The sequence below is a fragment of the Camarhynchus parvulus genome, chromosome 15 (assembly GCF_901933205.1).
Source record: "Camarhynchus parvulus chromosome 15, STF_HiC, whole genome shotgun sequence".
NCBI classification, from domain to species: Eukaryota; Metazoa; Chordata; class Aves; order Passeriformes; family Thraupidae; genus Camarhynchus; species Camarhynchus parvulus.
In genome coordinates this window covers 5,252,526-5,277,765 of record NC_044585.1, presented here as the reverse complement: position 1 = coordinate 5,277,765, position 25,240 = coordinate 5,252,526, and the positions used below count along the sequence as shown (strand labels likewise).

General features: G+C 39.7%; 1 protein-coding gene across 2 annotated transcripts in view; it reads left to right on the top strand.

Annotated features, from left to right (window-relative positions):
* MED13L (mediator complex subunit 13L) overlaps positions 1-25,240 on the top strand; it is a 169,094-nt gene that overhangs the window by 76,044 nt on the left and 67,810 nt on the right. For both annotated transcript variants that reach the window (XM_030958861.1, XM_030958862.1), the window contains exons 3-4: positions 6,091-6,175; positions 10,428-10,511. In XM_030958861.1, the coding sequence (XP_030814721.1) occupies positions 6,091-6,175; positions 10,428-10,511 (169 nt within the window). The remainder of the gene's footprint in view (positions 1-6,090; positions 6,176-10,427; positions 10,512-25,240) is intronic.

The window sequence follows — 25,240 nt, the reverse complement described above, 5'->3', positions numbered from 1 at the left end:
AGAGAGAGCAGACTCGAGCTGTAATTGCACAGAAATGCTCATTCTGATTTCATAGATAACAATTTTGGTTAACCAAGCTGTTGAGAAACCTTCCCTGTGAAGATCTGGCTGCGGTGTCCTCTGGTGAAAGGCAGGAGAGGCCGTGTGGGAGCTCAGGAATGTGAGTGTGTGGGCCAGGGAGAGGATGTAACATTTAATGTATATTTTATAAAAAACAACTCTGTACCTACTGGGATTGGGGAAGCGATAAAAGTATTACATTAAGTAGTGCTAACACAATCTAAGTGCAGATAGTTACCTACCATCTGTTTTTCAATAAATAGCTATTATGCTAATTTCTGTTTCAATGCGCAACAATTAAAGCCTCGGAGTATTCCTGTGATATTCAACAGCTGTTGCCTTTGAAGGTTTTATTTATCCTTCTGAAGTGCAACAATTTTAGTTTCATAGTCAACTCTGCTTGCAAGTGTTGGTTTTTATATCGAAAATTGCGGTGCATTGAGATGCAAACTCAGGCCGTGCCTGAGCAGCAATCTCCAGCCATGGTCTCCATTAATATTCTGATTTTCCTGGAAGCTGTTAAGGATACCTTGGGAGGATATGGATTGGAAACGCCTCTGTGCATGTCCAGTGAATATTCCCTGTGTTTGGAAATAGGAGAACACAAATGAATCATTCTGGGGAGCATTTGCGGTGTTTTGGTTCATTTTGTGATGAGCTGACTTGGGGAAGAGAGCCAAGATGGATTCTCAGGCCTGTACGAGTGAGCGGCACAATTTCCCTACGATCATAACCAGCACAAGGAAATTAGATCTCTAAGTGGGTTGAATCTGATTTAGTAATAAGTCAATTTAATCACTAATGACTTCAAACGCAGATTTTACAAGGTGATCAATGGCAGTATAGCAATGATCGATCAATGGCGTTGTCTTTAATTGGATTTTTATGGGTATAATATAGTTTTTCAGAATTAATGTACCATTGCATTGTGTTGTTACTCTCTTAACTCAATTTTTTAGGAGAAATGATGCTTCAAAATGCTTGTTGGTTTTTGAAAGATTGTTTTAAGGGTATGCTAATAAAAATACAGATGAAAAATTAAATGCTTGCTTTTAGTAATTTTATGTCTGATTTTGTTGGAGTTGTTTAGCCATGTGTTTTTAAAACATTGAAAAAACCTCACATCCTTCATATTTCATGGCAACGAGGAGGCAAAATATCAAAGGCTAGGAAGGAGCATGTGCTGCTCTGAATGCGAATGTTGAGGAGCTGAGTAAGTCCCTGTCCTCAGCAGTTTGACATAGTAATCTTCCCTGGAAGTAATCTCCTTGTCCCATGTGTCCTGCTTTAATCTATCAGTATTTCTGCAGTGTGCAGCAAGAAATTGATTTTCAGTAATTTTAATGGCTGAATAACTGGTGCTGTCCCAGAGTGTTTTTTCATATTTGCAGTGGCCAATGTGGTAACTGAGGGCAGTGTTCTGGATAATGGGTTTCATTAGCTCTGATGCCTGAGGTAAAAAAGCAGTAGGTGGGAATAAAGCCTTGTTTTTGATGTCTAGACGTTCATTTCAGCTGTTGCTGCAATATGATACATTAAAAGGAAATATGTAACATAGCTCTGAGGAAATATGTATTCTTTGAAACTAATTCTGCTTTTAAACTGCACAAGGCAGTGTGACCTGAATTATTAAAATGTGGGTGGCTGGATTTCTTAAAGGTATAACTGTCTCTGCAGCGCCGACACAGCCTCGACTTGCCTCCTCTCCTTCCTTCCTATATTTCTTTTAAGTAAAATATGTCAGTTTGGCCACTGAAGCAGAACAGAGATCTTATTATCTTTCCAGTATCTCTGCTGGGAGACCTAAAATTATTGAAGTATTTGCTTTGATATTTTGCTGTGACTTCTCTCCTTTAAATTTTTATAATGGATCTTTTTTTTTTGAAAATATGGCTGGCTTCATAAAAATTGTTGGACACTTTGAAGACCTTAATATCTCTGACTTGAAAATAAAAAAGATCCCAAGCCAACTAATCTGCTCATTAATGTATGTTTAAATTATAAATTTCCTGTGTAAGTCTAAATTATTGTAGTTGCCTTTCATTCTTTTAATGTTTGATCTGCAAGAATAAACATAAAAATCAGGACAAACGTTTTATCCATTTTTTGAACCTATGAAAAAAAAAATCACAACAAATGCCTAAAAACTTTATATATGAAGGCTATTGATTAGTTCCCATTCTGTTTGAACGCTAGCAGTGAGATTAACACTTCCACTGTTATCCATTATAAGTGTCAGATACACATTTTTCTTGTCCTGGATTTTCTGCTATTCTTGATAGGGTTTTTTTCTGAGAATCCAGATTTTTAGAGACAGAATATTAATAGACTTAGTGGTTTATTTTGGGAGATGATTTCATTTTAAAAAAATAACAAAACATAACTACAGGAAAGCAGTTGCTTCTTTTGGTGAGAAATGACGTGGTGAAGGTCTCCCTCTGTTGCAGGGCAGCGAGAAGGGGATGAGCTGCCTGTTAAAGTAAAAGCTTCTTCCAGGTGTTATCCTTCTCCAGAGTGTACAGAAGCTTGAATAGGGTAGTTAACATATAGAGAAATATATGGATTTATACACAGAGCTATAGCTACATGTGTGCATAAACCTGTCCCAGTGCAGTCACCTGACAGATCACTCTGGTGAGAAGGAGCCTGGGCTCCTGGAGGTCACCCAGCCTGACACCTGCCCAGGATGGGATTGCTGCAAACAGGGATCTCATTAGCCATGGCTTTGTCTCCCCATGACCTGGCAAGCAGTGACCCACAGTTTGTCCCCTCTGCTTTGCTGCCTCTCCAAACTCATCCTCTGCTCTGACTTCCGTGGAGGAAAAATGTGCTTTCTTGTGCTTTCCCTCTCTAAAACATTCCATCTGTCCTTGATTGTTCTCCTAGAAGTTATCTGTTTTGGAAGATGCCTTTCACACCAGTTGTTCAGTGTTGCATTTGTTGGGTCTAAAGAGAAATATTTCAACTGAAGTAACAGAAATGCCTCCAGGACAGGCCAGAGGTGTTCCCAAGTTTTGGAACCTGCACAGCACCTGTGTTCTGCTGGCTGTGCCTGGAAATGCTATCAGGAGCATGGGAAAGCTGAGGGGGGCTGGAGCTGAACGTTGTGAGTGTTCAAAGCATTAGAAATCATCATGTAGAGAGACAGAGATCATTTCCTAGGCTTCAATTTGCTATAAGGAATTTAAAATACTCTTCAAAATCTGAAGTCTAGTTAAGTAATAAGTGTCAGAAACTTTGGAATTTACAGGGATAGTCTAACTTCTAGTGTTTTGCCAAGCTTTTTTATTGGTCACCATATGCATCTTGAAGTTGTAACTTGCTCCAGTCATTTCAACACTTTTCTTGTGGAGTCTGGATCAGGGAGCCAAAGAGCAGAGAGAAAGTGAAATGCTGCACTTCTAATTTTTCCTCCTCATTTTTATGGCATCAGACATATGTACATGCTCTTAATTGTAAGATGTACTTTTTTAGTAGGATAAAGAAGCATTAGAGATAATTACAGTAACTATAGTGCTTTAATATAGCTGGGAATTAAAGGCATTATTTATTATAGGAAAATGGTTATGGCAATGTCTTATGATACACTTAGAGTTAAATTTAATAGGGAAGTAATTTTATTTCTATTTCATATATAATTTATGTGAATTCTGTGTACTAAGAAAGGCAGTTTGGAAAATTACAATATTGAGGGTTGATACCACTCCAGATTTCCCCCTTTTCCCTGTCCCACTCCACTGCTGCTCCTCAGCCAGTCTGACCTCATGGCCCACTTGACCCTTGGGACTTGGCTGCAAGGTTAACATTGCCTTTCCCTGCTTTTCCTAGGATTTTGGACACCTTCCCCTCAACCATTTCCTCTGCTGAGTGCAGGACAGCCATGGATGCAGCTGTGGTGGTGGGTAGGGAGGGGGAGTGCTGCCAGTTTCCATTCCCTCATCCAATCCCTCCTGCTGGGATGTGTAGTGCTTTCATGTCTGGGATTGTGGAGGAATAACAGGCTGGGGTAGCCCAGGGAAACTGAGCAGGGAAAAAGAATACAGGTGATGTCCAGACACAAAAGAATTCTGGATTCAAATCATCCCATCTCTACAGGATATTACATTCAGTGGTGTAAAGCAGTGTGATCTGATCTGAATTCTTCTGAAATGACAAAATTATACTTGCAGAAAATAGTTCTGAGAGATGATATAAGCTGTGACAGGGTCCTGTTAGTCTGTTGTGTATACCTAGGAGTAGGTAGGGAGTTAGGATTGAGAACTTCAGAACTGGTGGTGGCAACTTTCCTGTAAAATCTGACTTGGTTCTTGTCTCCCCTATTTTGCATGAAGTTCCTAAAGCAGGGGCAGTACTGGCAGTACAGCCTAGTGAATTTATTTTGACTTTTACAGGTTTGTCAACTTCATGATGTTGTCCAAAATTTTGATTTTTTAATTTAAATACTGAATTTTCATGCAGATGTGATCTCTCATAGTGTAACTAATCTGTAGTTTTTCATATATTTGAGGATTATGAAAATTTTTAGTGCAAGACTCGACCTGCCTCGCAGCTTCTGGGGCTTCAGTAGTTCTGAGCTGTTGAGAATTTATACATCAATAGCTCTGACCATGCACGGGGGTTCTGAGTCCCTTAAGCACAGTGTTTTACCCATGAAAGCAGAGTTCTGTGCAATAAATAGCCGTGGCCCATTACATCTTCAGTGTCAGCGAGGCTGGCAAGCATTAAAGGGCTTGCAGTGGTTTCTAAGGAAAAGCTCCTTGGCTGCTGCTTGTGCCCAGGGGCACAGGTCTGTGTCTCCATTCTCCCGGCAAGTCCTGTGCTGTCAGATAAGGTGATTTTAGGTAATAAAACCCGGCTTTTTCCATTCTGCACGAAGAGAGAGGCTGTTACCGACATTAACATATCACAACATTGCACATGCAAAAAATACTCCTTTTGCTGTCTGAGTGTGTGAGTTACAGCTCCTGCAGAAGCAGCAGAACAGTGGCTCGAGGCTTTGAAGGCTGCTGACAATATTGGTATTTTCCATGGAGCACTAACTCCTTAGAAGCTTGCCTTTAAACATGGTTGTAAACTATGCTGAGATAATCATCTCTGAGCGATAGACGCGCTGCTGGGAGGTCTCGTCCTGCAAATTGGCCAGGGAGGGGTGTGAAGTATTCAGCGCTTTTAAGGTGCAGTAGAATTTTATGTTTGCACTTTTAAAGATTTGCCGACTACTCTTGTGAAATTGAAATGACAGAACTCAGACAATTAACGAATTCTTACTCCTTGAACAAGTTGTTTTATCGTCTGTTTTCACTCTGCTTCTTCTGGCTGAGTAAGATTTAGAATCTGGTGCAGGCATACCAGAAATAGTGCTACTCCTGGTAGTTTTAGCACCCAAAAGCCATGAGTAAGGACAGCAGATATTTCTGAGGGTTGTCTGTCCTTCAGGTGACTAATTCAGGCTGCATTCTACTCTGAGAGATAATTAGACTTACTTTTTTAAACTCTGAAATCTCTGCAGTTCAGTACTGAGTGTACAGTTTTTATTTTGGTATAAAATCTGCTGTGTATTGCTGAAACTGCAATAGTTGAAGTCAGCACAATGGAGGAATTGCACTTGAGTGTGACAGCGAGAGATTCAGGGGAGTTGTTTCATGTTGTTTCAGTTATGTAAATTGATTTTACACCTTTAATGATTCACTTTGTTTCTTGATTGTCGGCATCTGTGGTTAAGTTTTAAAGCATCTCTCAGCAGTGGTGGCAAAGAATGATCGTGCATTCCTCACCCCTGTACTTGAATATGGAATGCTACAAACAAATGGGTTTTCTTTTATGCTTTTGTGTTTGCTTTTTTTTTTTTTTTTAAATTCAAAGGCTGCGTCTTCGGCTAGTAAAGATTAAAGCTGCTCGGGTGATATAGGTAATAGTTGAAATAGTTTAATGAAACATGCTACTTTGAAAATTAAAGCTGTTGAAGATATGTTTTGGATAAATGTTTGTATTTCCCTGTTCTGAGCATATTGACATTTTGTGTTTTTGTAGTGGTGGAAGAAGGATTCTGGGAGAATGGACTTTCCTATGAGTGTAGGACCCTGCTCTTCAAAGCAATTCATAATCTTCTGGAAAGGTAAGAAAAACTCCAGTGCTCTCAAATATTTCATTTTGAGAGCAATTATATTATTATGGATCTTAAATTACGTTTTTTAGAGTTAGACTTTGAATCCAAGAGAATAGGATAGAGATGAATCTCTTAAGTCATTGACTGGTAATTTATCATAAAATGCTGTGCAAACAAATTAAACACTCATACAAACAATAATGTTGATACATATTTCTGCTCGGGTTTTTGCTAAGGAGCTGTTTTAAAAGCAGAGAAGGGGGAGTTTTCACCTTCTGCAAGTGCTTAGAGAGTGTAATTGTATCTGACCTTCAGTGCCTTGATGAGGTTAAATGATACATATCTTAAAAGCTCTTAACTCTCTTCTCTCAATTATGCTGGTTACCTGAATGTTAAAATTTGACTACATTTGTGCACAATATTCAGAGTGAAGCTTAACAGTTCCTGCTCTGATGAGCCATATATATACACATATATATATATATATATATATATATATATATATATATATATATAACTTGACTGCAGAGTTATTCTGTGGTTAGTTAATACACTTATGCCCTTTTTCTTCTTAATCCAGCTATCACCTTTTAAGATTACCTTCTTCTCTAGGCCCATTGAGTGGGACATGGCATCTTGGGCTATATAATTTTATTATTTCTGTTTCTGCAGTTCTTCAGGTCATCATCACCTTCCTGTATTACATCCTAGTTCTTACAAATTTGGATATCTTCTTACAATTAAATGTTATTAGACTATTTCCACTTTCTCTGAAGTTCTAATAATAATAATAACAATAATAACAAAATAGAATGCACCTTTGTGTTGCAGTAATTTTGTAGAATACAGCCTTGGATATTTTTTCTTTCAGAAAATAAGCAAATGGAGAACACTTTCATCTTGTCTCATTTAGTGTCCTGTTTGCTTTGATGTAGATTTACTGGTAATGAGGTTTGCATTATGTTCCCGAGGCTGTGTTTCCATGGGGTGACTGAGTTACCTGTGTGCATATCCCCAGGTACAAGGATTAGTTGTTGTATTCCCTGTCTTCTATCCCATCAGTCTCTTGAGGGGATTTTTATAAAACTTGTGGGGTACTTAGAATGAATGAAAGTGTAAAAATTAAATTCCAAGTCTAGAATGTTCATTTAGTTCTTTTGCAGCTGTATAATATAAAAGGGAAAGTTAATTTGATATGTGTTTATTAATCTGTGGTACCCAGCCAGCTGACTTTTAAGTGTAAAGTGGCTAATTTTATTCTTTGGACCTCTTTAAACTTGTGAAATAAATTTAATTTTTTTTAATATATAACTTAATTGAAATCAGTTGGCAGAGTCAGCAGAACTGTTCTGTCCAGCTGTGACTGGAAAGTCTTTTTCTTCCAGCAGTAGTTGGTGAACATACCTCAGGTGTTTGCTGACAGCCTCAGTTCATGTCCTGATAGACTGAAACAATTCATGTCACGATAAGCTGATATGATTAATGTTGTGAAAAGCTGATATGATTCATGTCATGATAAGCTGATACAACTCCTGCTGCAGTCCCAGCCTTGGACATGAGCATCTTCTCGCTGCTCTGCTGACTACAGTTTTTACACTTTCATAGTTGAATTTAATTCAAGTTATTCACTTTTTATTTATTATTTTTAATGGCCTGCCGTACCAAATCTGAACTTAACATAATTATTACTTCATTTAAAGTAATAGCAACATGTGTGCGGGCTTTATTAAACAGCGCTTTAAAGTCCTATTTTACCCGGTATTTAGGAAAAGCCCCATTAATATGGCAGAAGGCTCGGATCCGTTTCTGGCCCATCAGTGCCGGGTGGTGCCGGCGGTTGCGGTTTTGCAGGGTTTGGGGTTTATTTCGTGTTTATTTTGCTGGAGGCTGAGAGGTATCGGCCGTGGCGGGAAGGAAATGGCGGGAGGAGGAGCCGTGAGGGGGGAGCGGCCCCTCATGGAGGAGCCCGAGGGATCTGTGGGGACAACTTTTACCTAACCCTGGCAAAGGCAAGAAAAAGGGCCTTTACACAACTGATTGTGGTTTTTATAAATTTTTTTTTCCTTCCTCCCCCTCGTATGGACACTAATGCTCAGATTATGTTAATTTGCAGTATAGAAAACATCAGAAGATTTGAGGGATGAGTACTCAAAATATTATGGTGTCGTTTCGTAACGATTGGTGTGCCCTTGGCAGGTCATTTTTTCATGGAAAAATCAGAAATACAGGAGGTCAGGCGCCAGTGAAGTGCTGGAACAGCTGTGCTGCTGAGGGAGGGATCGCCCAGCCCTGAGCGGGGAGAGAAGCCAGGACCTGCAGGGTGTTTCATGTCCTTATATCATGAACTAACTGCTTTTTATGACCATGTATTAGGGTTGTTTGTTTGTTTTTTTTTGTCCCAAGTCCATTGTTGCAGCTCACTGTGAAAGACTAGTTACCTTTGGTGCTTATACAGTAAAAATAACTATACTATCATGAACTGCCCACCCGGCCACATCTGAGATCCATGCTGCTGCAGGCATGGCTCCGATTTTATGTGGGATTATTCCTTAAATAACCCGTGATTTAGTTTAGCATGGAGGGTTGACTGATTTTTAAGGACAAATCTTCCCATGAAGACTTTTTTTCCAGGAAAGCAGCATTAGCTTGAGGCAGTTAAACCTGCTGTGGTGAGACACAGCAATGTGGCATTGAAGTGTGTGTGATGGGAAGAGTTTATTACATTTTTTTGCTACTACAGATTATTTTCTTTAGGGATATGATGTAAACTTCACAGACTTCCTTTTGTTTGTATAAAACATGCTGGCACTGACAGACTCTCTGATAGCAAATATTTCCTAGGGAAATAGTTGCTGAAGCTTTTTTTTCCCCACCTCTACTAATGTCTTTAGATCTCTGCTGCCTTAGCTTTCATAGTCAGTTTAAGATATTGGTTATTCAACTGAAGTGGATTATTTTTGCTTTAATTGAGAAAGTGCTGGTAGAATTTTCTTCAGCTTTAACTTTAGAAAGTCCTGCCAAGTTTATAGAGAAAAATTAGGAGCATATTAGTATTTACGTTGTCAGTCGTCCATTTCCTGTGTCTTCTAGGTATGCTTTTGAAGTGTAGATCACACAGCTTTTTGAACCTTGCAGAATGTACTTGCCCAGAAAGTTTCATGTGATTTTTAGGTTTTTTTTCCCCTTTGTTTTGGCTAATCTCTAGCAGCTGCTATAGAAATAAACTATTGGAAAATTTAGAAGAGGGGAAAATTTCAATTCTTTCATCTGAATAAAAAATACTGAATAGATGTGAAATGTATGGGCAAGGCTTGCATATTGCTTGTAATGGCGTAAAAACCACTAGCAACAAATAACCAGTTTTACAGAATTTTTGAAGCATATTATTTACCTTACTGAAAAATATGCCTTAATTATGAATTTCTGTGTGTGGTCCCTTGGGCAGCATGTTTGACTGTACATGTTTAATGTATGAGGCATACTCAGGGTTGGCAAATTGCTCCTGTGATTCATCTGCACAGGTGGACTTAGAAAGGCACCAGGCACTCCCTAACTTGTCCATTTAAATTGGGTATTGATCACTTTGAGTCCTCACTGTTGGGGTTTTTTTAAGAAGAATATGCAGTTTCTAAAAAGAAACTGTGGACTTTCAAAGGGACCACAGAAAATGGAACTTATTGCTCTAATTTTGGTGATGTGGGAGTATATTTGATGAAGTGAGGTTTCTGACAGAGGGAGCAGTAATTGTGGGAGTTTCAGCGCCTGAAATCATGCTGGGGATCATGTGAAGGGAAAATTGAATCCTTGTTAATATTCCCTTAATGCAATTTTCTGTCATTCCTATACTGTACCATTTACGTGCCAAAATAAGGGAATGCATATTCTTTATCTTCTGAAATCTGAAAGACTGGATAGGAAAGAATCAGTACTAATGAATGGCCTTTGTTCAAGAAGAGGAGTGTGAAAAGTAGAATGAGGGATCAGTCAGCAAAAAGAGTAGCACAGAGTGGAAAAGATTGTGGCAAAAGTGAGGGGAAAATGCATGTGTGAAGTTCAGCATCAGTGACAACATCATGACGTGGGGCAGGGATTTTCTATGACTGATGTGGGAAAACAAAAAGTGGAACCCAAAACCTACAAACTTTTTTTTCAGTCTGATTGAAATTCAGCTGCTTAATCCCTCAGAGTCACTGTCTTCAAAGGCTCCCTTTAATTACACTGTTAGATGTAACTAGTAATTGTTGCTGTAATTATTTTCTAGATGCCTGATGGATAAAAACTTCGTAAGAATTGGGAAATGGTTCATACGGCCCTATGACAAGGATGAGAAGCCAGTTAATAAAAGGTAAGGAGATCTCTGCATCAAATCCTGCTCCTGTCAGTGTTGTGGATTGTGGGATGGTAATTGGATGCTGAATTTTGGTGGTAGTTTTCCTGCTTCTTTTGCCATGTAACAAGTAAAAACACAGACACCATGTTCACATCAGTAATACATAGAAAGCAATTAAGTAAATTTTCAGGCCTTGTTATGATAATTTAAGATAAGAAGGCGAGGTTGGTATTTATCCATTAGCTCCACAGAAATGTCACATTTATTAATATATTTTGAGCAGCATCTGCCTTTTCCTCTCATTATACAACAGAATTGCAGGCAGTTATAACGAATTATTTTAATTTCTGGACACTAAACCCCAGCCTGACATTTTAAGCTGTAAAATAAGTCATCTATAGATTTCCTGATTTATTTTCCTTAAAGATGCCACCCTCGATACATGGCTTTCCGTGCTCAGGCAGGCTGACAGATCAGACCTATAGGAGTGATTAATGTGCTTCTCCCACAGCAACACAGCCATGGAACAGGGGTAGCTGGCTCCACTGCTCGCTATTTCCTCTCGAGCTCTAAAGGTTACAATGTTCTCAGATCTTCTGGTACTTGCATTTATAGTCATCCGCTAAACAAGTTCTGTCAAAAATAATCTGAGTTAAGCTGAAACACAGATTTTCTAACGGGAATCATTTTGACAGAACTGGGTTAGGAAGTGACTAAACATGCAGTTATGCTGGGAGATTTGAAGGTAATGAGCAGTGGAGATGAAGTGGGGTGGCAACTTCTTCATCCATCCAGCACAGCTGCAGTCACACAGCGTCTGATGGCAGGGTGGGGACAGGTGGAAATCATCCTGCACATCAGACCTGTCTTTTCCCTCTCATCATGATGTCACTGCAAGGTTTAGCTGCAGAAATGTTACAGTGCAATGCTACAAACCATTGGCTTCCTTCTGTAGCAAACTTGGTGCAAGCCAGCTGCTTATAAACTGCATTTGGTTTTGAGAGAATTCAGGAATTGACCATGGATTTGTCTCCTTTCTAAAACCCGAAAGTGTTAACATAGCTTTGTTACTGTTTACTTTGTGGCTGACACTGTGTGTGTAACCTTTGATTTCACATTGATCTAATGGCAAGGAGCCATGGAAAGGTCCAGGTTTTTCCGTACCTTCCCCTGTCCTGGCTGTGCGTAACCACCTTTCTCCCTCGTGTTTTCCCTGCTGCTTTTCTGATCATACCAACATCAGCTTAATTTTCTGCAAGATTAATTCCCTTAAGTGACGTAAGTAGGGGTCAATTCCAGTTTCTGGAAAAGAGAGGCAGCTCCTTTCAGCAAAAGCTGTTTGTTTTATCCACGTCACTGCAGCCTGAGTGCTCAGATTAAATGTGCTTGTGAGTCTCCTGCCTGTTCCTGGTGTGTATCAATTTAATAAATTAAGTATCTGATACAGTAGATGATGTCTGTCAAAAACAGCAGCAGCACTGGCGTGGGAGGTAATGTCACCTTAGAATTCTGCCAGATTAGTAAATCCTGTGTCTGATTTACTTGTGTGTAACACCAAATCAACCTGCACAGTGAGGCTCCTGTAGGGGATAATTGCGTTTGCAAACAGAAGTGCAGTCTGCACATAAAGAAATCTGGCCTGGAAGATGTCACAAAACCCGAGTTCACGTTAAACTCAGTTTGTGTTTAAAGTACTCCATATATAAATCTGACAATGAGGGACAATGAGGACTTAAGGGTTTGAGGGTGCACTCTTGATTTGAAGAAGATAATGTTTGTTGTTGGTTGAGGGGGGTGTTAGTTTCTCTGTTTATTTTTATAAAGTTCTTGTCACTATAGATCCTTTGGATATGCACCATTTCAAAAGTGTTTATGTAGCAATAATAATTATGCCTAATTTGAAATAGGTTTTGTGTAATTTCAGGTTAATTTTTTTGCTATATATATAACATTAAATTAACTAATCTTCCTGAAAGATTGCACTAAAGACTGCAAAAATGGACAGTAAAGTCAATTGTGGACAGTAGCAACAAGTAGAAGGAGGCTTTGGGGACTAATCTGTCCAGGCACCTTTTATTTAATCTTTTAAGCTTTCTCAGCATAGCACAAAAAGCTATCTTCACAAATTGATTCATGTTAATTCCAGATAAATTCTTTGTGAAGCTCTTGGTCTAAGCAGCAGCTTGTTCTAGATAAAGCAATAAGGAATCATTGCAGGAAAGAGGCCAACTGAGGGTGTTTAGGTATTTTAACATAAAACCTTAATAGCCAAGAAAAGACATTTTATAAAATATTACTTAAGGCCATATTATTATACAAAGTAATTGAAATAAGTTGCATGTGTGTACAGTGATCAAATTGGAGTCTGGGAACTGGCAATCCCTGTTGAAAACACGTGCTCTGTTCTCCTTGAGTGTGGAAAGAGATCCATATGGATATATCCCCCCTTGAGTGGAGGAAACCAGCAGGTGTCTTTCTGCTAAAAAATAGAACCATCTCTAAAGTCTGCTTTTTTACTTTTTTGCTTGTAGCAGAGTTGCTCATCTCAAGTTTCCAATGTCCAGAGTTACTGATGCCATTTCTGGAATACACTGAGAGGTCCTGGGCTGGGTGTAAGGGGACAGGGAAGGAGTTAAAAGTCGTGGGCTGGCTTTCAAGGAGTAAAGTCCTTCAGGGCCTGTGGTTTTTGTGAATGGCATTAAAGGAGAAGGATGGGAGGGCTGTGATTTCAGAATGAAGTCAAAGATGAAGTGAAGCATGGCAGTGGCCATGACCTACTTATGCTGAGATGTGAGAGGGAAGCCTAAGAACAACAGAGGGCCTGGCCTGCCTTCCCAGGCAGTGCTGGGAGCTGAGTGCAGGATGAGCTTTACTGCTCTTCCAGGAGGACTGAGGGAACAGCAGAGGGAGTTCCAGACAGATCCCTGTATGCTTGTGTTTTGTTTTGCTTTCAGTGCAGACCAGATGCTTTTGACAGGAAATTTAGTGCAGAACTTGTGGGGTTCCTTTCCTAAGTATCTTCAGTATTATGTGTCACTTCCTAAATAATTCTACACATTTTATTGTCATCCTACAGCAGTGTCTAAAATAGGTTTCACACTACTGATGGGAAATGACAAACTTGATTATTTTTTCACACAGCTTTCTAAAGGAGATATGTATGTTTGGAGTTCACAGAACTTGTCTTATCTGAGGCACTGGTAGTGCCTTTACTGTATGATGAAAATTCATTCTCACAGTCTATATAGGGGGGGATTTGGTTTTGGACCACAATGAAGTGTTAAACAACTTACTGAAAAGAAAAAATGATGACCATCTTATGTAAGAATCTTTGCTAATTGTTTTAGTGATGAACTGTACGAGCAGCTTAAGTTGTTAAGCTGTTTTTAATGAAATGCAATGTAAAGAACACATTAAAAAAATAATTGTTGCTTTTTGTAGCTTAAATAATTTATGGGTCATCCCCTCTTCCAAAAGCGTGCTGGGTATTTTTAGCTTTAAGAAGAAAACTACTCCATCAGTAGAATATTTAGAATTAGAGCTTGTTCCTCTCCTCGTTACTCAGTGAGAAGGCTGACAGGTAGGAACGGGGTTTAGGCAGCCCCTGTTGCCCTCTGTGAACCAGCGTGGATGGGGCAGTGGCATTGCAGTCAGGCTGCAGGGACATGCAGCTCTTGGACTGCCATTCCCAAACAGATTTCTAGCTGTCTGTCCCATACTTGACAACCTCATGTGATGTGCTGGAACACAGAGATCTCTTGAGTTATGAGCATTCCATGTCAGCTCTAGTCCTGTAGACCTAATCCAGGAACTTTTCCCTCTGTGAAAGCTCAATCAGTGCATCCACAGCCAGTTTTGGTCAATAGCTGTGTTCACTTCTATGTGAGCATGAAAACTGGGTATTAATCAGTGCCATCAAAATCTGAAGACTGCAGACACTTAAAGCACTGCTGCCTCTCTCAGATCCTTGAAATCATCATTGCCTTCAGTTTCCTGGGAGTAGCCATAGGATTCATCCAAGGAATACCTAAATCAATGATACCAGAGTTGACACTGAGCGTTGCTGCAAGCTGCATTTGCTTTGTGCCATGCCAGGAGCTCCTGCCAGTCAGGTCAGTGTCTTCACATGGAAACATCAGGGTTGGGGAGCCCTGGAGACGAACTGCTGTGCCAGCAACAGTGGAAGCACCAGAGCACCCTGGCTGAATCCCGCACAGGGCTTTGCTCCTGGCACAGAAAATGTCTTCTGGCAAATGGCACTCAGGTGTTTCATTACATGGTGACATAGTGCAGTAAAAGCACAGTAAAATAAGTTGAAGTGCTCTATTTAAATTTTTATGAAGATTTGAATTCCTCAGCAGAGAAGAAGTAACTGACTGTGCATGTGCCGTTTGCTGTGATGCAGTGAAGAGGGTTTTATTTCCTTGACTCTGAGAAAAAGAAGTCTTATAAGTTATTTTAATGCTGCACATTTGTGTACTTGTATTTTAGCCATCTTAAAAAATTCAGCAATGTGATCATATATGTGCCTTGAAAGTGGTATCTAGTGATGCTATAGTAATATATATGTACAGTATTGCCAAAACCATTATAAATGAGGAGAGACTAGGCAGCAAAATAACAAAAATCAATCTGACTTAATTTTAAATAATGTGTTCTTATTCCTGACTTGTCAAAATAAATGTGATAGAAATATGGAGTAATAAGAAATGCTGTGTATTTTCCAATAATTCTTCGTACCTCTGTAAAAATAAGCTTTTCTATTTCAGTTTAAGAGGCTTAGTTCCCAGAGAAATATTTTCATATTTTCAAGGTTTAAGTTCTGAAATGTTATGTTCATCTTTGTTGAGTTTCTTCTGAGGATTACTTATGGTTTCAGTAAAACCCTACACCAAGCTGGTGTGTTATATCTGTGGCTGGTGTTATTTTAATTGGTAATCTTGTGTGTGCTAAAGCTGAATTAACTCTTACTTACTCTGAAAATTTGTGTAGTGTACCCAATGTGATATAGTCTGCATTTGTATTTTCGCAGAAGAAATAGTTCTAAAATAGAGATTTAAAAATAAGTGTTTCCACATGCATTTTTCAGGCAAAAGTTGCAAATATATGAAGGTCAGATCAAGGTGTTCTTGATATAAACATGCTTATGTTTATAGAGTTTTCCAAGCAATTTAATATCATTTTATTCAAGTGTATTAATCTAATACCATTAATAAATATAACATATTTTTATGTTTTATAGGCAAAACAACAAAATATTATTAGCAGCTTAGGGTTACTTAAGGATACTATTATGATGTTTTGGGAAAAGGCTATTCAAGCATTACCATTTTAATAACTTACCTATTCTTATATATGCTACTGGTAGTCTCGGATTATTTTCTGTGTTTGTATTTCTGGAAACTTGTATGTCAAATTCTTGATTGAAAATGTTAGCACACTGTGTAGGGAAAAAGCATTTTGCACTGAACATCTCAATGTTCATGTGCTTTTATCGTGAAAATAACCTTCTAGATAAGCTATAAATTAAGGGATATTTGGTATTCAGTTATCTTTTTATTGTTTTTTTTTTTTAATTTAATGAGGAAGATAATAAACCAGTATTTTCTAAAAGCTGGTAAGAACCGTGCTGGGGCGTGCTGTAAAATTTCCATTGCTGTTTGAAGTGTGTGACCCAGTTTGCAGAGGCTGTGCCCAGCTGTGCATCGGGGCGTGGGGCCGGCCTTTGTGCGGTGTCCTTCAGGAACGGAACCGAGCAGCTGGAGCCCAGCGCTGCCGGCCCCAGCCTCAGGGCCCGGCCTTTTCATCTCCTTTCCTGGCTAAAACCATTAAAAACACAGTAGCAAAGCAACCCCAGGCTCCGATTCTTCAGATTCCTTGCCCCTTGCCAATCAGGATAACGTCCTGGGAACAATAGAAGGGCTCCCGGCATGGGGTCATTGGTGAGATGTCACTGGAGTTGTGCTTCCAGTTTGCTGCATGTCCCTGCTCCAGCCAATTCAGGTGATGCTGTGCAGTGTCTTACCCTGCTGCTTGCTGAGGGCGTGGACCTGAGCCAGGCGCCTCAGATAAAGCAGCAGGGATGTTGGAAGGTGTGCTGGGGGCTCTTCAGTCATGCCATAGCTTGTATTTTGGTGATAGAAGTGAGGTAGAAGTTGTTTCTTCACAAGTGCGCCCTGCTAAGGGAGGTTCTGTGACTGGAGTGACCTCCTTGTCTGGATTATGTCAGTGCTGCTGCTGCAGCTGAGGGGGCCCTTGCCTGGTGTGTCTGCAGTGCCTGTGTGTCTCTGGCAGCCAGCAGGCAGATCAGAGTCCCTCCTGTCACACAGGAATTCCCAGCGGGAGGCAGCAGGGTTGGTACTCACAGAATAATCTGGTGGGGCAGAGTCTCGTAGAAGGACCTATGTAAACTCGAGGTGTTTGGCTCCTCATGAGCTTCCAGCACAGGAGGCAGATACTCCTGACCACCATCCCCCAGTCTGAAATGAATTGGTAGCAGAGTTCTCATCCCTTTCTGTCCTGAGAAAGAAGAATTCCATCATGCCTGCTGCTTCCAAAGGCACACCCTCCTTCCTGGGCTGTGTTTGAGCCAGGACAGACATTCAGGGTGCTGTCACAGAGTGTCACAGTCTGATCTTTGTGAGGTACCCAAGACTTTGGACTGCCTTTTCCCCTTTGAAATACTTGGAATCTGTCTACTTTGAGTGTGTATTTGTAACTACCACTTCCTTGTAGGATTTTGGGGAAGCCAGGACTTCCAGGATATGTGTGTTAGGGTATGTTTCCATGTGTTTCCTCTTTTACCATCTGGGGGGGATGTGCTGGCACATACTTATATGGATTCCAGTTTATAAGGCAGAAGAGCTGTCTCTGCAGTTTTGGAGTTAAGGATCTTCTTTACCGATTTAATGAATGTAAATGAACAAATATATAAAGTGGATCCAGTAATCTTTAACTTCTGGATGCTGTAAAACATTCTCTTGTAGTTATTTTTTCTGGGCAATGTTATTTATATATATAAGGTTACTGGAATGCCTGTATATATTCTAAATATTTGCATTGTTTAATGTAATTGAGAGATTATCTTTACGTTTTCTTAATTTAAAAAAATGTAGTTATTTAAATGATTGAAATATTTTGCACAAGGAGTGTACACAAGGCAGGTAGTTCAGGTAAATAAGTTGCCTATTTCTTTGTTTCTTTCCTTTTTTGTGCCTTATTTTTTATTTGTATAGTTTAGAAGTTACTATCTTCATTAAGCGTTTTTGGATACATTTGTGTCAGATACTTGAATTTCAGTAATTATATATGAAGCCTGGCTTAATCAGGACTTGGTGACCAATTAGTGCAGTCCCACTAAAGTTTAAGCTCCTTTTCTCATTATACACTCAGTACTGGCGCTGTGTGTGAAGGATAATCTAAGTGCCCCTGATGTGCTGTTAATGAGATTTGTCAGGGCTCCCAGTTGCACTGTCTGCCAAACACAAGTGTTGTCACTTACTGTATCAGTAATGAATTGACTTAAGGGCTTCTGTAGATATTTAGAGGGCCTTAGTTTGGAATATTTAACTCTGTTGCAACTCTCATTGTAGGTGCAGTGCAGCTCTGCTCCCTGTGCTGCAGGAACCTCCAGGAACGGGAGAGAATGGCTTGTCTGGGTGTCTAAAAATTAAGCTGCATTTGGGCCTTAGACTGATTTAAAATGCTCATATATAGTCTTGTGAGTTCTGCAAAAACAGTACCACCATGGCGTTGTTTTCAGTCCAATTCAGCAAATACACTTTCTCATATTCACCAATAAAATTGGTGTCCAAAGCAAAAAAAAAATCTTCAATCTCTCTCCAAAAACAGGAAAGAAAACTCCAATTGAAAGCAATTCCATTTAATTATTTCTCTCATCAATAATACCTTTTTCATTTATTTTTCTGATGCTTTTATCTCTTTTAAATAACTTAATCTTGAATTAAAGCTTTGTTTCATAACAGTTATGTAGGTTCTTTATTCTCAAAGTCTGTTTTCTGAGACTTCCCTTAAAAATTCTTGCAAACCCTTCTTTTCTGAAGACTCAGACTAAAATGGTGGTGACAGGGGAATGGTTTTAAACTGAAAGAGAGTAGGTTTAAATTAAATGTCAGGAATGTGAATTAAATATGAGAGTGGGGAGAGCCTGGCAGAGATTGCCCAGAAAAGCTGTGGCTGCCCCTGGATCCCTGGCAGTGTCCAAGGCCAGGCTGGACAGGGCTTGGAGCAACCTGGGATAGTGGAAGGTGTCCCTGCCATGGCAGGGGGTGGAACAGGTCCTTTAAATACTGCAAAATAATGTGATTTTTGTGCAATACTACATGATCCATTAGGTGTTGTGCAACCAGGTCCCTTGTTTAAGAAGTCCTCAAATGATAGGAATATAAACAGGCTATTTTGTGACTGCTATGCAGCAAAAAATGTTATGGAAATGCTTATTTTTAAACACTAATTGTCTGGAACCATTTACAAAGTTGAGCAAAAACTGTATTCATCTTCTGAATGCCTGTAGTGTTTTAACTTAATAAATGGTCCGATTGAGGATAATGACACAGCTTTAAAGTAGCTTTGGTAGAAATTTACTGCTGGTTTAGAAGACAGCAAACTTGAATGAACACTTGATATATCCTGTATAAGCTAAACGAGGCTGTATAAACCAGTTTCTCTGGGTGGGCCTCTAGCACAAACAAATGCCTATCTGAACAATGAACAGGGAGCTGTAGACCAGCCTTTCCGAGGCTGAAGTGAACATTGCAGAGGACCAATCTGCTGATACAATTACTCAGCAGATTCATCTTAAAATGCTTCACCATTTGTGAACTCTGTTGGCAACTGAGAAAGCAAAATTCTGAATTTTGGCTGCAGTATGTTGGTGAGAGGACAGAGGTAATGCTCACTGCTTCTCCCTTCTGTTTGCTTCCAATGGCTCATTCTCTTCTCCTGCATAATCACTTTCACCAAACTCTGTCCTGAGCTTAGCAATATTTACTTTTAAACCTGTCTGGAATGGGAGGAGGTACAGTTGGAGCAATGATGTTTGGTGGGACAAACTGGGTAGAGTTGGATTAGTAAAGTGCATTAAGAAGCCACTGGTTGTTATTCTTGGATACTCCCTCTAAGTTGTAGCAAGAGGTACTGAGGTACTGACTGGTGACAGGGCTTTTACTTCTCCTCTTTGAGAAATCTCATATGGTTAAAAATAGCTTTTTTGTTGAAAAGAGTGGGGCAGGAGGGGGAGGCCAGGAGAGGTTCTGGCAATGGATGTGTGATCCATTGCTGCCATACTTCCCGCAAACTGGGATTTTGGGGTAAATTGTTGAGGAATTTTGCCCTTTGAAGGGCAAATCTTCAGGGAAAAGCCTCTTCTCCTCCTGCTTGGGATTGCAGGGCAGACCTTGTTCTTTCAGTTTGAACTCTGCACAAGTTGCATGTGGCCTGAGCTGGAGGCAGGGTGAGAGGAGCATGTGTGGAGCAGCTCCTTCCTCAATCCCAAATGCTGGGCAGCTCTCAAGGGCTCTCACTTGGGCAGAGAAGTGACTTTTTACGTTCTGAGTGTCTGCACTTCGGAAGTTGAGAATTCCTGGACAAGTGACTGGATAACATTTTGGAAGGAAGAATTGGATTCTCTAGCAGTGTGTGTGTCTGGGCTGTCTGGATTCCTTGAGGTAGGATAGATAAACCCACTTGTCTGGACCTGCATGTGGGCACCCTCTGCTTCACAGTCACGGCGCACAGTGCATTTATGTCAAGTTTTCTTTCTGAAAAATCAATAATCATAAAATGTTGTTGTAATAAATCAGACTGCATTTAGTCTCTGAACTCTACCCTGTTAATAAAGCTAAGAGTGGATAACTCCTAAGGAGCAGACCTTTTTTCCAGGTGCCCAGCAAAATACTCTTCCAGCATTGCCAAAATAATCTTTGCCAATACTGTGCTTGATGCTGCCACCTACTGCCGTGAGGTCTGGGGATGCAGCAGGGATCAAAGCATGGCTTTTTTCTGTGGCAACACGTGTGGTCCTGACTTCTTTGCTGTGATGACATCTCTGCAGATTTGCTGTTATAAGGCTTGGAAGTGGATACTGTTCTTCAGGATGGGAAATACTACTTCTGGGGTAGCTTATGTGAGTTACAGAGAGTTTGCACTACTCAGGGAAAAGGCTCTGACACTGTGTGTGCAGAGATGCCTCAGTGAGTATTTTGGTCAGTGTTCACCTGCCCAGGGAATTGCAGATGAACTATCCTGTGGTCTCAGGCCATGCCACCAAATCTGTGGTCATCCCTGAGGAAAAACCCAACAGGAATTCCTCATGCATCGCTGGATTTAGCAATGCCTGTGTGAAACTCACCTGTGTGAGACTTGCAAGATACTTTCTTCCTGCAGGAGTAGACTTCTCCCTTTTCCCCCCACCCTTTCTTCTTGCCTTGTTGCTCAAGTTTTATCTGGATTTCTGAGAACCAGTCCAATTTTGGACTGAAAAACAGTTTTCTGACTGTACATTGTGTAATGCTGGCCATCTTTAAGTGCAGCAATGCGCTGCTAGACACTGGAATATTTGGGTAAATGGAAACTTGCATGGAGGGCTGTTGCCTTCCCTGATTTCTGTCAGTCTGAATGTCATGGTGACAATTTTTGGAGTTTCCTCCCTGGAGGAGTGGGAGGGGGAAGGCATTCCAGAGAAGTGGGAGTTGTGGGTGCCTATGTGAAGGATCCAAGGATTTCCAAAATATGGTCCCATGACTGATGATGTGACATGGCTGAGTAAGAGACTAATGCTGATGGCCGGTCTGCAGGCATGACTGGACTGTGGGGAGAAAAATCTTGAAAGACAAGGTGGTAATACAGAGGTAAATTGAATTTTCCACCAGCCAAGGGGATTTTCTGTCTCCTGAGGAAAGCAAGCTGCAAAAATTACTTGGAGGGATCTCATCTCTTTTTAATCTCTTCATGTTGCCAGCTGTTAAAGACACGGGGAACTGCAAGTGTTTTTTGGATGATGATGTCAGTACAACTAATTATATAATTTCCATCTGCTGACTGGAAAGCTGATGGAGAAGAGCTGAAGGAAGAACATTAAAATATCTTCCTTTGTTTTCCTTGTTGAAGGATCCAACAGTCTAAAATATGGAACTGGATGTCTAATGTAAAGAATTCTCTCTTTTCTACATAATCTGAAAGCTAGGAATGCCTATGTTTGCACACAGTGTTGCTGAAACCATGTTTAGATCTGACATTTTGGAGAGCAGTTCCCTAGGACAGACACATACAGAGAAATTATTTATTGCCCTGCCCAATTCCTAGAAAAAGATTTAATTTAGGAAGGAGTGGAAATGTTGCCTGAAGAGTATCAGATTCTGCCTACTTTGGCCCCAGCCATGAGACAAATGTAGCATTTGGCCAAGTCAGATAAAAATCAGTGTAATAGTTACTTTGGGCATTTCAGGAAGCTGCCTATGATTATGTGCTTCTAATTTCTTAAAAAGGAATATACCCAGATCCTAAATAATCCCTTACCAAAAAAATTGTCTCCAGCAGTGGTCAGAAGTGGGACATCTCAGGGAAGAGTCTTCAGATCATATCAAGGATTCAGTTGTTTTTCTGTACACTCGGTCAGGTTCCTGCTGGGTTTGACAATACAACTTGACATATTTTTATGTTTAACAACTGTTGATGAATTTTTCTTTTGTGCATTTAATTGAGTTTGAACCCACACAGAATTTCAGCCTGCATAAATACTTGTTGGTAATTAATACCATAGCTCATCTATGCAATGGGTGGAAAAAAGGTTGGGATTTTTGGTTTAATTTTTTCATTCATTAGTGTACTTTAGGGCTCCTGCTTCCTGTGTGGATGAGAGAATGTAACTCTATATCCTTCTTTGTCTCAAGCCTTTTGATTTTAGTACACATCTGCTCTCTCTGTTCAGTTCATCTCCTTCACAATGAAAACTCCTTATGTTCTTTGTATGGAATTATTATTTTTGCCTCCCGTTCCTTTTCTTTATGTTTATTTCTAATGAATTTAATTTTGGTGGGTTTTGGTGGGGTTTTTTTCCCCTGTTGGTTTTTTTCCTTTCCCCTGATCCTGTCTTTGACTTATCTGAAGTTGTACTACAGTTCTTTGCCTTAAATTCTAGTTTTTCCAGTATCATAATCAGAGCAGAATTTGTTTCTGTGCTGTTTGCCTTCTTCTTTTAATTCTCATTATTTAGCCTTAATAATTGTGATGTCTCTTTTAAATGCAAAGTTAAGTCAAGGACTGTGTCTCAATGCTGGAAGAAATCAAAGAGGGCTAAGTGATCTCAGGAGAGGCACTTAAGTAGCTGTAGTGTTTGTATAAGTGAGAGAATTAAAAGAACTAATTAAAGTAAGCTGGAGCACTTTATGAACTGCCCACACAGACCTGTTTAATACAGTTCAGTCCAAACTTGAAGCACTTGTATTAATGGTAAAAATTACAGAGAAAAAAATATCTCATTGGTGGAAGTTAGCACAGAGAAGGCTGTTCTAAATGAAGGAATTAAATCTTGTGAACCAGTTGATTGGGAAGTTCTACTGGCCAGTCAGTTTAACTGTCCATTCCCCCACCCTGTGCATTATTTACAGGAGCTAACACTGTCAGTGACACCAAATCTCTCCTCTTCTCTTATAGTGGCTGTTCTGTGTAATAAAGTGTGCAGTGTAGCAGGATTTGCTCTTGTACTGCATTATTCTTAAGGCCACTCTTCTCACAAATCCATGATTGTTCCCATTTGTGTCACACACATATACACACACTCTGGTAATTTCAACTGCATTTCCATTTCCCTTTATGTAGCATTTATGATCTTTGAAGATTCATTTTGGATGTAAATTACCGGTTCAAGAGTATAAAAAGAGAAATCTATTTAATGTTCCAATTTTGAATGATGGTTTTGCATGAGTGGAGATGATTTACTTTGAGTTAAAAAATAAACCAATCAATCCTTTCACAATACATTGTCACAATAGAGATCTTGAAATAAGAGTGTTAGTTTGGTGGGGTTTTGTTTTGCTCAAGTTGCAAACTGTAAACCACTGTTTTGAGGCTGGACTGACTTTGGTTTATTACATGTTTTCCTGGAAATTCTTTTGATTACATATTTATATTTAAGGATATCTTCGCGTACTGCAGCTCTGTCATTTGTGTAGTATTACAGAAAAATTGAAGTCTCCTGGAGAACAGATGGACCAATAAAGTCTCCACCAAACCTCCATACTTATTTTAGAATCTATTTCTGGTACAGTGCAATGAACAGCAACAAAGAACTAAAAATAGCAGCGCTTTATTTTAGGCTGTCCTGATGCCTCTCTGCTTTTCTGGCAGTGTGCTTTGTGTCACTGACGTGCTCGTGTGACCTGTCTGCTACTTGGAAGTGGATTTTTGCAATTTGCTCCCTGTTTTGGTTTGAACTGCTCTAATAAAGCTGAGCACACAATTTCCTTGCTGTAAAACTCCAGAGATTAAACAAGGAAGAAGTGACTTCCACCACCTCTGGAGCCAGGGCATGTTCTGTCCTCACCGTGCTGGGTTACAAGAGCTTTGGAGATACAGTTGGTTCACACCTCAAGAGTTTCTGAGATCTTTTGAGAAGGTTCAGCAATATTCTCTAAATAAAGACACTGATTATTTGAAGAAATAATGTGGACCAAAGTCTTTAAAAAATAACAATATTGTCTGTAAATGTTAATAAACAATGAGAATCACACCTGAAGTCCAGTACTTAGGCAGTTGGCAATGCTGCAGTAATTTCACCAGATGCATCCTGCACTGGAATTCCACTGCTTTGTCTGAAAAAGTACTGAGCTGACTTTATTGATGTGATTTTACTGTTAAGCTTTTAAATATTATTACTTTTTCTCAAAGTCTCTATAAAAGCCAGTCAAGTGAATTTTTACATACTGCGCTGGTAGCATGTTAAACCAAATAAATAGTTTAAAGCAGTTGATAGTAAAAAGCACACTGGAAATGTAAATATGGATTAAGCAAGACAAAGATGTGGTTAGTTACACACACAAACCAAACAGGAGATCACAGAGAAGCAGCCCTATTTATTAAACAGTCAGATGGCACTGCAAAATAATATCGGTGTCATTGTGCCAAAAGCAGCAGATTGCCACCTGGGCTGGGTGAAAGAATCATCTCTGTGCTACTGTTCCAAAATCTGTAAGAGATTTTTATGTTGTAGTTAAAAATCTTGGGTTTGGAGGCAGTTAAGAGCATGCCTGTGATTTAATGTGCGGGTAGCTTCTTGTAGGGTTTGCTGGCACCATTGGGCACCTACTTCATGTTTCTGTCAGTGGGAATTGGGCATTATTTGTTTCTTCAAGATCCTGCTTGGTGTCTTTTTCCTTCTAACAGCAACCAATTGCTTTTAAAATCTAGCTCTGAAGTTGGTTTGTGGTGTAAGTCCTGTGTTCAGTGAGTAAAGGATATTAAATCCAACTGCAGTTCAATATGAAAGCTTTAATTTTGTCACTCCTGTTTACTTTCCTTTGTAGCTTCTCAAGTAATTCTTGTTAAATGAGGAGGCTAATCCACCTGTTCTGAGAGTGGCAATAGAAATATATATTTGTTGAAATGTTTAATTATGGATAGAATTATTTAGCTCTGCATTCATGGGGCTGTTTGTGTGCATATGCACATAATCCCAAGCACAAATTTTATGCACACAGTTTCTGTCAGCATGTTAGAGAATATGGTTT